The 14445-nt window shown below is 37.1% G+C and overlaps 1 protein-coding gene across 3 annotated transcripts in view; it reads left to right on the forward strand.

Annotated features, from left to right (window-relative positions):
- Positions 1 to 13644, forward strand: part of pidd1 (p53-induced death domain protein 1) — a 20345-nt gene extending 6701 nt beyond the window's left edge. The window contains exons 6-16 of one of the 3 annotated variants that reach the window (XM_079860142.1): positions 2120 to 2321; positions 3276 to 3425; positions 4044 to 4217; positions 5945 to 6092; positions 7139 to 7274; positions 8129 to 8279; positions 8572 to 8695; positions 9466 to 9581; positions 10421 to 10528; positions 10686 to 10864; positions 12877 to 13644. In XM_079860142.1, the coding sequence (XP_079716268.1) occupies positions 2120 to 2321; positions 3276 to 3425; positions 4044 to 4217; positions 5945 to 6092; positions 7139 to 7274; positions 8129 to 8279; positions 8572 to 8695; positions 9466 to 9581; positions 10421 to 10528; positions 10686 to 10864; positions 12877 to 13111 (1723 nt within the window). In that variant the 3' untranslated portion in view covers positions 13112 to 13644. Of the gene's footprint in view, positions 1 to 2119; positions 2322 to 3275; positions 3426 to 4043; positions 4218 to 5944; positions 6093 to 7138; positions 7275 to 8128; positions 8280 to 8571; positions 8696 to 9465; positions 9582 to 10420; positions 10529 to 10685; positions 10865 to 11274; positions 11735 to 12876 lie in introns of those variants that run through there. The other 2 variants (XM_079860143.1, XM_079860144.1) reach the window with 2 other exon arrangements.
- Positions 13645 to 14445: the final 801 nt, after the last annotated feature.

Genomic DNA, 14445 nt, shown 5'->3' on the forward strand with positions numbered 1-14445 from the left:
GGCACCACAAGACGCCGTTCACTTGCAGAGCGCAAGTTCCTGGATGGCACGTAAGTCTGAAGTAAAGAGTTAAAGTAAAAGGGAGCAGAACCAGTGGATGTTCTGTAGGCAAATGTCAGTGACTTGAATTTGATGCGAGCAGCAACTGGCAACCAGTGCAATTTTGTGAGGAGAGGAGTGACGTGTGCCCTTTTTGGCTCATTAAAGACCACTCTAGCTGCGGCGTTCTGGATCAGTTGCAGAGGTTTGACCGTGCAAGCTGGAAGACCGGCCAGGAGAGCATTACAATAGTCAAGTCTGGATAAAACAAGCGCTTGGACAAGGAGTTGAGTAGCATGTTCTGATAGGAAGGGCCTGATCCTCCTAATGTTGTAGAAGGCAAATCTACATGACCGGGCAGTTCTAGCAATGTGGTCTGTGAAGTTCAATTGATCATCAATTACCACACCAAGGTTCCTGACTGACCTAGATGGAGTTATGGATGACGAGCCTAGCTGAATGGTGAAGTTGTGGTGAAGTGTTGGGTTGGCCGGGACCACGAGTAGCTCTGTCTTCGCAAGGTTTAGTTGAAGGTGGTGGTCCTTCATCCAGCCAGAAACGTCTGTCAGGCAGGCTGAGATGCGAGCAACTACCGTCGGATCGTCAGGCTGGAATGAGAGGTAGAGTTGTGTGTCATCAGCGTAGCAGTGATAGGAAAAGCCATGTTTCTGAATGACAGATCCTAGTGATGTCATGTAGATGGAGAAGAGAAGTGGTCCAAGCACTGAGCCCTGAGGCACTCCAGTAGCTAGATGTTGTGTCTTAGACACCTCATCCCTCCACGACACCCTAAAGGACCTACCTGAGAGGTAAGACTTGAACCATTGGAGTGCGGTTCCCGAGATGCCCTTCATCTTTAGGATTGACAGGAGGATCTGGTGGTTAACTGTGTCAAAGGCCATTCTCGTCGCTTGATAAACTTAAGGTTGAGCCACTGTAGTCACTTGGACTATTTTAACAATGTCTTTACTAACTTTTCTGGGATGGCAGATATCGATTACATAGAAGCCTATGAAGGAGTGAGACAGCTCTCAGATTTCATCACAAATATCTTAATGTGTGTTCTGAAGATGAGCGAGAGTCTTACGGGGTTGGAACAACATGAGGGTGAGTAATTACTGACTTTACATTTTTGGGTGAACTAACCCTTGAACAAACATGCTCAGATTTAGTACACACTGTGGGTATTTTCAGAATGGCATACTACTATTAGGGATTATTCACGGATATGAACATTTTGGCCGATACCGATAACCGATAATTCGTTATATTTAAAAGCAGATAACCGATATATTGGCCGATAAATCTAAATCCAAATTTTAATATAATTTTTGAGAGTCTGTTTACAAAAACAAAAGTCTCACCATTAAAAGCCATGAGCTAAGCACACACTTATAATTATGTTCTCATTATAATTTTATGTAGCTTATATGACTTATTTTTCCTTTTTTAAAGTGATTCCAATCATATTTCAAGCAATCCAAAACCATCATGGCAAACAATGCGCTTCTGAAGTGTCTCAGCTGAAGGAAATAATCCATTAAATTTATCAGTTTTATTTATCTTTTTCTTATCGGGCAGATAACAATAACATGTCGGACGATACCGATATGGTGGCCGATATATCATGCATCCCTAACTACTATACTAGTTCTGTTTGAACTACTGTTTAAAAGTTTGGGGTCGGTATAAGTTTTTAATGAAAGAAGTCTCTTTTGTTCACCAAGGCTGCATTTATTTGATCAAAAATACAGTAAAAACAGTAATATTGTGAAATATCACTACAATTAAAAATTAGGGATGTCCCGATCAAGTTTTTTGTATCCCTGATCCTGTCCGAGTCATTGAATATTGAGGATCTGCCAATACCGAATCCCGACACTTGTATTTTCCTAGTGCTTTGTGCACACTTCAAGTACATTAATGTTATTAAAATCAACCCGGTGTATTCAGTTTCTCAGGGGCTCAGGGTAATTGTATTTAAAGGCTTACATCATATATATACATATATATACTACTTAAAAAATAGTATTCGGTATATTCTATAATGTTCTGAATGTAAGTCTTCTTTGCTCATCAGTTTTCAAGTATCACCTGATGGTTGTCACGTGTTCCTTCCTGGAGGGGCAGAGCTCTTGTTTCCACGGAGATGCGTAAACACGGTCACACAACTCCAGTGGGCGGAGAGGAGGCCAGACAGGAAGTGGGTGTGGCTAGAGGAGCACGACATCCTGTTGAGTCGACAGCTGGAGCTCCGCCCACATGGAGCCACATTTGAGAAGGTTGTTATTTTTAGCTTATATTTATATAAATATAAATACTTGGTCCTGTTTTATGATGTAAAAATAATACAGTTAATAACTATAAATTAATAAAATACAGTATGATTAATTATTATAATTAATAAATAGTGGTGTCAAATTGATTAATCGCCATTAATCGCATCTAGCATAAAAGTATTTACAAACTTTAAAACTTAAAACTTAAACTTAAAATGTAATAATTATAATAATTTTTATAGTGAAAGAAATCTTGTTTTATAAGTAATAACTAATACAGTTAAAACTATAAATTAATCAAATACAGTATTATTATAATTAATAACATATTAACAATTATAAATAGAATGTAGTAAATTAAATATTATAATTAATAAATATATGAATATTATTAAAATATAATAATTATAATTTTTTTTATAGTGAAAGAAAGCTCCTGTAATAAGTAATACGTAATACAGTTAACTCTAAATTAATAAAATACAGTTTTATTATAATAACATTAAATATTATGAATAAAACAATAAATAAAATACTGTAATTAATAAATATATATATATATTTTTTTATATAATAATTATAATATTTTTATAATGAAAGAAAGCTGAGTCACAAGTAATAATTAATACAGTTAAAAATATAAATTAATAAAATACAGTATTATTATAATTAATAATATATAAACTATTATAAATAACATATAACAAATTAATTATTATAATTAATAAATATATTAATATTTGTAATATAAAATAATTTTTATAATGAAAAAAAGCTGCTTTACAAATTATAACTAAAAGTTAAAACTATAAATTAATCAAATACAATATTATTATAATTAATAATAGATGAACTATAATAAATGAATTATTATAATAAATAAATATATGAATATTATTAAAATATAATAATTATAATACATTTTCCGGTGTCTCTGTCACCCTGTCATTCTTTTAGCCGGTAGAGGTGTGCGTCCCCTATCGTAAAACACGGAAAGGTGACGTTGCGGTCCGCAGGTTTGATGGTCAGTCTTGGACGACACTACAGACTCTGACCAGGAGAGGGAGTGAGAAACACAGTTGCAGGCCTGGGGGACGCCCAGCACGGGTGAGCCAATCAGATCGCACTCGTCAAATATTACGTTTCATATTGTTGCAACACCGTACACCATCACGAGAGCATTACTCAACACATATACAGTCAGACCTAAATTTATTCAGACACCTTCAACATTATCACAGTTTATTCACTATAGTTGTAAAATGGTAATAAAAACTCGAGTTATCAAATCAGTTGATATTTCACTGGTTTTGTCCATCCTTCTGTTAGACTGTCTCACAGATGAATTATGTTGAATAGCTGTCAGATGTAAAAGTACACAATTAGATAATACCAATTTAGGTCAACCAATTACCAAGCAATGCTTCATTTTGTTCAGTCTGTGGTGTAGAAAGGTCACATTAGCAATTAGATCAAAGTGTCTGAATCATTTTTGGTCCCAAATTTTTTATATTTTTACTGGTAGTCACTGTATGAACTGTATGTTTGGGTATAATATGTCACAGATTACTTTATTTTGCTATCCTCACTTACATAAATGAACTATAGTGTCCAGCACCCACTAGAAAAAAAATATAAAAAATGATGTCTGGTGTCTGAATAATTTTTGTTTTGACTGTGTGTGTGTGTGTGTGTGTGTGTGTGTGTGTGTGTGTGTGTGTGTAGCTGGCCTGCTGCAGTGTGTCGCAGTTCTCGTGGTTCGTGGCCGTCTCTCGTCCTTTCCTGGACAGTTGCTCCGTGTCCCCTGAGGGGGCGCTGCTGGTTTCTCAGTTCCACCCGGGGATCAAACTCACTTTCCCTCCAGATTGCACAACAGAGACGCGTACGGTCACACTGCAGGTCTGTTCAAGAATATACTATAGTAAAATAACCACTGCTTCTAATAATGAGCTAATCGGACTGATGCTAATCATTTAAAGGTGCAGTGTGTAATCTTTAGCGGCATCTAGTGGCGAGGTTGTGAATTGCACCCAACAGAAGTTACAGTGGCACACAGGAAGTGATGTCGTCGTCTGAGACAGCAGAGAGTAGCCAGTTAAAGGGGACATATCATGCCAAATCCACTTTTTTAGCCCTTAAATGCATTTTGTTGTGTATTTGGAGTGTTTAGAAGTACAGAAAAGTTGAAATTATTCTCTTCAGGTGCTTCGTTGATATCTTTATATTCTGTTTTGGCCTTATTTTTCAACCTGTTCCGATTTTTCTGTTATCTATGACGTTTTGTGAACTATTACGTCACAGTATCTGCAGCGGAACTGCCAAATAAGGACATTGACTTCCAGCCCAACACTTCGAGCAATCCGCCATTTTTTTCGCTGCAATTTTGTAGTCCAAGCTAAAAGATGCAGAAGTTACGAGAGGGTAAGTTAAAATGTTCGGTTGTTGGATGTAACCCACACGCTTCATTACACCGTCTAATGTAGATGAACTGCCGCGCTTGTGACAGGGCGCATGTTTAACTGAAAGAACGAGCAGAGAGAGAGAGAGACCCGGTCGCGCGCACGCACTCTCTCTCTCTTCGGAGCCAGGCGAAAGTGTAAACAAGACTTCACCGTCTCCAAACTAGACGCTGTCTTGCTCTCTCTCCCTCGCACATATTAATCAAAATAAATCGGCACGGCGGTAAAAGGTCGGAAGACCAAAGTTTCATGTGTAAATACAGTAACACACCATTGCGATACATCCATATGAAGATGTTGTTCTGCAGGTTCGTCGTCTTCATTTTCATCTCGCTCCGGCTCCGACTCTGGCTCGAACATGTAAGGCTGGCTGGACAAGTCTTCCGTTGTTGACATTTTGTTAATAACGTGTGAATAACAAGTTTCTGTGCCGCTAGATAATCGTATCTCTGCTAACAAACTACAAAAATGGCCGAACGGGGTGGAGTTGAACCGAGTGTCACCTCTGCAAACTGGAGAGGGGGCGGGGTATGAAGTGTCTCAATTGTATTGAGACACTAAGAGACCGCACCAAAACGAGTTGCTCTCAGACGCACATCAGAAAAGGGGTAAAAAAGGGGCCTGTGGAGCTATAATAATGAGGAATTCAGACCCAAGCATTGCAGTTCCGCTTTATATAGACTACAAATGTATGATTTATATGTAAAAAGGAACGATTTAAAAGCATGATATGTCTCCTTTAAGCAATGAGGTTTCTTTACAAAGATGAATTATATTTACTTAATTATTCAGTAAAACGGTGTGTTATTGCGTATATTATTGTTACCTGTTCATCATTGTGTCAGTGTTTTATTGGCTGACGTTAGCTCGCTTCTGTGCACGAAGAACAACATAGTGATGAAACGCGTTTGTCCGTTCAGGGCCACTGTAGAAACATGTCTATGTAAGCGGACCCGCGGTGTGTGTAGATAGAAATGCCTCATTCTAGGGTAATAAAAACATAACGGTTCATTATGTAAGGTCTTTATACACCACTGAGAACATAGTTATGGATATGATATTGCATTTCTGTCCACAGATCCTTCTAAATATTACACTATGCACCTTTAACTGTTATGATCACATATTGCTCAATTCTGTGTTGATATATGAGTTTTTTCCCCTAAGGTCCTGCAGGTGGTGCAGTCTGAGGTGAAACACCTGACCGGAGACCCTCACGCGAGTGCAAGCCCACTGCTATGCCTCTCTCAAACTCCCAGCATGCACTTCCTTCAGCCAATCACAGTCCAGATTCCTCTTCCACCTGGAGTGACTGGTATTTGCATCACGTTCACTTCTTTCTAGGAAACGGTTTAATTGTTAAACTGAGCAGATCTTAATCTTATTAGAGACTCATTCCTGCCTGAGATTTACATTTACAGACATCAGCGGTTTAACTTATGCAGACATTAAAGCTGCTAAACAAATGAGGAATGTGTACAATGTGCTCATTATATACAGCAGCCTTCATTTGCACTTTCAACACTAGATCTATTGTTTTAGCATTTCAGACTCAGGTTTTATTTTGTCAAATGTCTTTATTTATTTATTTTTTGTTAATGACACGCTTTGATTATTTTTATTTAATTCAGGGGTTCACAAACTTTTTTGTCAGCCGAACCCCTTAGACATAAAATATTAACTTAATATTTTGAGTTAATATTTCAATAATTTAACAATACTTTCACATCTTCAAAGTTCTCTGATGTCAGTTCAAGGTCATATGATATGCAAGTAAATAGATAAAATATTTACAAAAATGATATATATATAAAGTAAGTAATATATTACTTTAATAAGTATGAATATTGAAGTAAGTGTTTTATTTTGACTCAAATACATAATAGGATTCTAGTCCACATTATATTCCCACTGTTTTTTTTAAATTATATTTTAATAATTATTATTTTGTTGTAGCAAATTATAAAAAAAATAAAAAATAAAATACTGTATGTATACCCTAGTGAAACATAAATATACTAAAATGTATTTGTCATTTATTTTATACTAAGTATACTACAAATACATATATATATAAATAGTTTGTGTATAAAAATGCTAATGTTGTCACATGTTGTCACATGCTAATGTTGTCACATGTTGTCTCACTACATCACATGCAAGTGGTATCCGATTCAAGAAAATCACAGTTGATATTGTTTGTCATAATTTATTGTATGGAAATGAAAGGTCATGTCATGGGAGACGGTGTTTGGTGCTGTTTACACACTGCAAAACTAGTATGAGTAGTATGGTGGTGTTCTCTGAACGAAGCAGTGTGTACTGCTGATGGGTGTTTTAGGTTCATATGTGTGTGTTCAGGACACATGGTGGACATGTCCCGTTTGCACCTGATGCACGGCGACCCCACGGCCCACACCTGGACTGACGTCACCGCTCAGGTGTCCCTCTACGTCACGCACATCTACGCCGTCTTCTCAGTCACACACTTCTCATGGTGAGCAGCAAAGAAGCTCACAAAGGCTGCATTTATTTGTTATTTAAAATAACTGTTTTCTATTTAAAAATATGTTAAAATGTAATTTTTTCCTGTGATGCAAAGCTGAATTTTCAGCATCATTACTCCAGTCTTCAGTGTCACATGATTCCTTAGAAATCATTTTAATATGGTGATTATTATTGATACTCAATTATTAATAATGGTTCTTGTTATTATCAATGCTAAAAACAGTTTTTGCCTCTTCATATTTTTGTGGAAACCGTGATACATTTTTTCCAGGATTATTTGATGAATAGAAATTTTAAAAGTGCAGCATTTATTTGAAATAGAATTTTTTTTGTAACATTACAAATGTCTTAACTGTCACTTTTGATCGATTTAATGCTTCCTTGCTGAATACAAGTATTATTATGTTTAATCTTACTGACCCCAAACTTTTGAATGTTCGTGTATCACATGTTCCACAAAAATATGAAGCAGCACAACAGTTTTCAACATTGATAATAATCATAAATGTTTCTCGAGCAGCAAATCATCATATTAGAGTGATTTCTGAAGGATCATGTGACACTGAAGACTGGAGTAATGATGCTGAAAATTCAGCTTTGATCACATAAATAAATTACATTTTAACATATTCAAATAGAAAACCTTTATTTTAATTTGAAATAATATTTCACTGTTTTACTGTATTTTTAATCAAATAAATGCAGCCTTGGTGAGCAGAAGAGACTTCTTTCAAAAACATTACAAAATTGTAATTATTCCAGACTTGTGACCGATAGTGTAAACGCATAAAGTCTGTCATATACAGTGTGTGTGTGTGTGTGTGTGTGTGTGTGTGTGTTCAGGTACTGGTTGTGGTACACCACTCACAGGTGTGTCAGTGGTGTTGTCAGGAAGATGTATCACCGCTTGAAACAGTTCCGGGTTCGATTCCTGGCGCTACAGAGAAAAAACGACCCAGAGCAGGTTCTGCTGCAGTGCCTGCCGTCTGACAAGGTGAGTGTGTGTGTGTGTGTGTGGTTGCTATGTGGTTTCTAGGGTGTTCTGGGTAGGCCGTGGTCACACTAGACCTTTAGGTTGTGTTTTAATTGCGTTTCCTGTCTCCTGCATTCACAACATGCATTGCGAATGAATGGAAGTCAATGTAATGAAAAGGGCAATGCAATTCAAGTCTGTGATATTCGTTTTCCAGAAAGTCAACCTATGAACTTCTTAATAATTATAGGCTCTAATTTCATTAAAATGATACGCTACAGTTTTAGCAGTGCTTGTTGGTGTCTCTCTTTAGGCTGAAAGCAGGTTGTCGTCTCTGTCGGAGCAGTATGAAGGTCCTCAGCCGTCTGAGTTGTGTATCCTGCTGGAGGGAGAACAGTTCTTCGCTGGCTTTGAGAGAGGCATCGACATCAGTGCAGGTGCTGGACACAGTAAACACAACTCAACCTATACAGCATGAATAGATGCAAACTATTAAATATATTAAAGTTAAAGGGGTGGTTGATTATGATTTCACTTTTGTAACTTTAGTTAGTGTGTAATGTTGCTGTTTGAGCATAAACAAAATCTGCAAAGTTACAACGCTCAAAGTTCAAAGCAAAGGGAGATATTTGCTTTTAAAGAAATAACTTTTTAAGGACTACAACAAACGGCTGGTAGGGACTACACGAGCTTCCCTCCCGGGTTAGTGACATCACCAGCCCTAAAATTTACATAAACCCCGCCCCCTGAACACGATTTATAGATTATGAAGACAGAATATGCTAATCAATGACTAGAAGATAACTACACATAAGCTACATAAATTCATCAACTAACCATTCAGAAACGTCCTGTTGCTTCTACATGTTGTCACTTCTTGAGTCTCTCCATCATTGTCTGAAACCGGTTTGAACATAAAAGGCTAAAAGTTTTTGAAATTTTCAGTGCATGTCTGTGTGAGTGCAAGCTCTTGAAGCTCCGCCCCCTGTGCCGGGAGCAGCAGCTCATTTGCATTTAAAGGGACAGACACAAAACGGTGCGTTTTTGCTCACCCTCAAAAAGTGACAATTTTAACATGCTATATAAAAATATCTGTGGGGTTTTTTGAGCTGAAACTTCACACACTCTGGGGACATCACAAAATTATTTTACATCTTGTGAAAAGGGCATTATACCACCCCTTTAACCCGAATATTTGTGTCCTCAGACCGTCCTGACTGTAAAGAGGGCAGACTCTCATTCACCTTTTACTCTCACCTGAAGAACATTAAAGAGGTCCATGTGTGCCCGATCAGCCCACAGCAGGGCCCCGTGAGAGGACAGGTGAGACAGGGTTGATTGTTGTCAGATCAGTCCAGTATTTCAGCCAACTCACTTGTCTTCCATGGCTGTGTCTGAAATTGCCCCCTATACCCCTAAATATGGCACTATTTGAGGGGATAGCCTTTTGCAGTGGTGTCTAAAAGTTTTAGACTAAAACCATAGTGGACGTTATCTAGTGCACTCATTCAATCCCACAATTCACCGTAATAACGAGTGTACAACAGATGTATGCTCAACAGCTAGAGAATACCCATAATGCACTGTGATGGTCGCACCGAATGAATTCCTGTGTCTGACCAGAAGATGGCGCCGCATCTGAATCATCCATCCATACGTTTTCCAAACCGCTGGTCCAATGTGGGTACAGCGTAATATCATACAGGAATAAATTCCTATTATTAATTATTAAACTGTTTAATTAAGGTTTATACTGCTAGTTTCCATGACAGAGTTCAAAATTAATCTTTTCATAACTACTGGAGCTGCCAGTTTACTAAACCTCAGATGATTATTAAACAGCAGAAACTGCAAAAGCAGCCGCCCTTCCGACGCACTCAGTGTCTGAATTCACTCTCTCGTTTTCAATCACTCCTTTAAATGAACTATATTAGTGGACTGATGTAGAGATAGGGAATAGTGAACGAGGGTACAGGTGGCGATTTTGAACACAGCTCATGTTCTTCTCAAATGCAAAGCGTTTGGTTAGCTCCTCCCACTTTGGAATCTCATTGGTCGAACATATAGCTTTGACCTCATATGTGATCTGATCAGATGTGATGATGATGTTGTTGTGATGATTATCACCTTTACCTCTCTTGTAATAAGACGTTTCCCTCCAGGTTTCATTTTACAGGGGTGAAGTGCCTATGGATCTTCCAGAGGAAGTAGCAAGTAAAAGAAAAGGTCACGACAACCAGTGGATGGCGACGCTTCCTCTGCGGATTCCTGTGAGCAATCTCGAAAACCAATAATGTTTCAAATCAGTCACTTATTAGTTTCCCTTTTTGGTTAGGAAGCTGCTTATGTAGAGAGTAGACAGCAAGGCAGTAGAATTTAAACTATGATAGATAAATACGAATTGTTTGATCATATTTTCACACACAGAACGCTGACTGTGATGGGAACATCTCCGGCGAGCTGAACCTGGGCGACCCGGAGAGCGGCTACCTGACACAGGCCAACCTGCTGTCCATCTCCTTACGCATCAACCAGGAGTGGCAGAATATCGGCATCAACCTGGGCATCGGCTACGACCAACTGGAGCGAATCCGAAACCAGCACAGGTGAGCATCAGATCAGAGCCGGTGAGGAGTGTGTGAAAGAGCCCGCCAGCAGATGGCGCTGTAAATCACACTGAGGCCAACAGCACGTTCTGTCTTCATTAAAGGACAGATTTTACAGTTCTGCTGATCAGTGAGTCCGAGATAACGAATGCACAATATTTGGGGAAATATTGTGTGGCATTCACTGTTGTCAAATGATGCACTCATTTCAGATTTCAAAAGGACAGTGATAACAGATTATACAGAAATTGTGTTTATTGCAACATTAGATATCCGTTAACACTGATGACTCATTGAATATTAATTACATTTATGGCTGGACAGTGCAGGAATTATTACCAAGCCAGATCAGTATGACTTCATTAATATTCATGAGATTTTTTTTTTGGCCTTTCTTTGCTTTTATTGAGATAGGATAGTAGAGAACTGACAGGAAGAGAAGAGGGGGAGAGGATCGGGAAAAGTCGAACTCGGGTCACCCGAAGCGCAGCAGTGCTACATGTCGGAGCATTGACCGCGAGGCTATCGGCTCCAACATCATGAGCTTTTTAGGACCGATTTCAGAACCAAATATCATAAGTTCAGGTTTTTTGTTTTTTGAGATTGGTTTGCTCTATCACAGACATGATTGCACTGGTATAAAATCACTATGAGAAATGTATTACAGAGAAAGAGAGAGGCAGTGTGAAAATGCGTGATTGAGGAAAGAACTTAAGACAAACAATGGTGAATTTTGAGTGTTTTGATCAGTCAGCCATCTGGGACACTGCAGGAGACGGGACACATTCACACGCATGCATGCACACTCATTTTCTCAAGCCCTCTTATGTTATGGCCCTCTTTTCTGTAGTCTGTTCGTTTTTTCGCCTTTACGCCCCTGTATCTCTCAAGTCAACTCAAATTTCAAGGTTACACTTTATTCTAAGGTGTCCTTGTTACACTGTAATTATATATTTGAGAAACATTAATTAAGAACATGTACTTACTATAGAGTTAGGATTAGGGTTTGGTTAGTTGCATGTAATTATGCCTTTTCTGTTAGTAATAATTTACTGTTATTACTATAGTAAGTACCAGAACAATGTAAAAAAAGAGTGGTACCAATATCAATAAATGTGTTCTAAAAAGCAACAAAATAGCAGACAAAATTATATAAATTATGAAAAATTAAATTAATTCTGAAGTGTTGCAATCAATAAAAGTGCAAAGAAATGTCAGCATAAATGAGACACAAAATGCATATATTTATTTCTAGGCATATGACATTATATTTATTTGAATAATTATATGCCTTATTTATTTAGGCTCATATATATATATATATATATATATATATATATATATATATATATATCATAATTATGAGAATGCCATTTTAAATGTTTGATTACGTTAATGAAATTTGGGGGTTAAAAGTGCTTAACTGTTATCAATGCAAAATTGCCTTATTTATTTATGCTCACTTTTCTTTTTTTTCTTTTCTTTATCACAACATTATCGCTGTAATGCACGTTAAAAACGCTGTAATGCATTTTTAAAAATATTATTGATTTAGATTATTATAGATTAGATTATTTAATTTGGTTTGTTATATCCATCCATGCTTTAACTGACATGACAAAAATTGTGCGTGTTTGTGTGTGTGTGTGTGTTTATATATAAATATATATAAATAAAAATATTTAGTTTGTTTACAAAAATCAATGATAATTTGGGGGTAAAAATGGCTTATCTGTCATGATATTATTGCAAAAATGCACAGTGCAGAAATCTTCATTGTCAAAATAAAATGGGTTTATACAATAACAATACTGTTTTATAATTTTTTTAAATTAAAATCATACAATAAAAACAGCATATCAAATAATACCGCCATGATGTACACACATTGACATGACAAACATTGTGTACAGTTACAGGAAACATCATTTTAACAAATAAATTAAGAATGGCACAAAAAATTGCGATAGTAATACAAATAAAATGGCATCTCCATGTGTTTGTTTTGTCAGGGACAACTTTGGGGCCCAGGTATTGGCGATGCTCTTTCATTGGGCGAGAGGGCAGCAGGGGGCGGGGCCTGGGGCGGTGCAGCGGCTGGTGAAAGCACTGGTGGACAGTGGCAGGCGGGACCTGGCGGAAGAAGTACAGGACGTAGTGACTCTGGGAAAGAGGAAGTATGAGGAATCACTAAAGCGAGTCGGACTGGAGACACCAGCTACCTCTGCAGACCCTCAGTCCAGCTGACACACACACACACACACACGCGATCGTGCTGAGAGCGGATGCCAAGAACATGACAAACAGCAGCACTGGAGACAATAATGACACACATGGACATACAGTGTCTCTTCTCACAGGTCTCAGATCAGCTGTCTGTCTGAATGATGTCTCAAGAACTCAGTGTCCAGCTTTATTCATAGTGAGACACAATGTAGCACTCAATGGACCTTATCCCTGTTACAGGTTCAAGAAACAATCAAAAACATGTATGCATGTGGGTGAATGTCATGTAGCCTCTCAAAAAGGGTCATATTTCACCTCAAAATCAATTAAAAATGAATTAAATTAAACTAACTTATTTGGAAACAGGCAGAAAATATATTTTGCACAAGGAAAATTAAGCCATTAATAATTGTTATTGTGGCATTTTCAGTACAAGCCCATGTTATCTCCAAATTCTCATTTACTGTAATGCTTCCAGATTTTACTAATTTTTATCGCCAATGTTTTCAGTGGCGATCCTTGTCGCTGTAATACAGTATTTTTTAATGTATTACAATAACAATATGTGTGCGTATGTGTGTATATATATATATAAATATATATATATATAAAGTTAAATATATATATATATAGATATAATTTTGTATGGTTACCAGAATGCAGTTTTTTTGTTGCATTAATCAATTAGAAACTGTATATTTGTCATGAAATAATTGCACAAATGCACAGAAGAATATGCAAAAAAAGAAAAAAGTTTAATAGTAAAAAAGGGATTTATACAATATAACAACCCTATTTTTACCATTTAAAAAAAAAAAAAAAAAAATTGAACACAGCATGTCACAAATGGGCAAATATTGGGGCATTTATTAATAATAATAATAATAATGGAGGTGATAATAGTTCAAAAAATAAAACCACATTGTCATAACCTTAAGAATTCATATATATATATATATTTCTATGTATGTGTGTGTGAATGGTTGCTTTATGTAAATGACAATTTGGGGTAAAAAGTGCTTATCTGTCATGAAATTAATGCAAAAATAAAAATAGGCTTAGTCTTTTCTTTATGCAAAATCTACATCTAATGTATGTAGTAGTGCAGTTTGACCAGGACTTTTGACAGGCCTCGTGACATTCATCCTCGCACAGCATTATGAACATCTGGACAATCCCAAACTACATGATTCAATTATTAAATCAGTGATGTTCATTCTTCTGTGTTTTTCTTTTTTGTTTGGTAACAAGTGGGGTGTATTCCTCAATCCAAAAGGCACTCCAATACTCTGATGTAGGATCCTTCCCTATATTTAACTCAAGGTCACCGTTGCGTCACGGCGATGACGTCAGAA

Source organism: Squalius cephalus (assembly GCF_949319135.1).
Source record: "Squalius cephalus genome assembly, chromosome: 23".
Taxonomy (NCBI): domain Eukaryota; kingdom Metazoa; phylum Chordata; class Actinopteri; order Cypriniformes; family Leuciscidae; genus Squalius; species Squalius cephalus.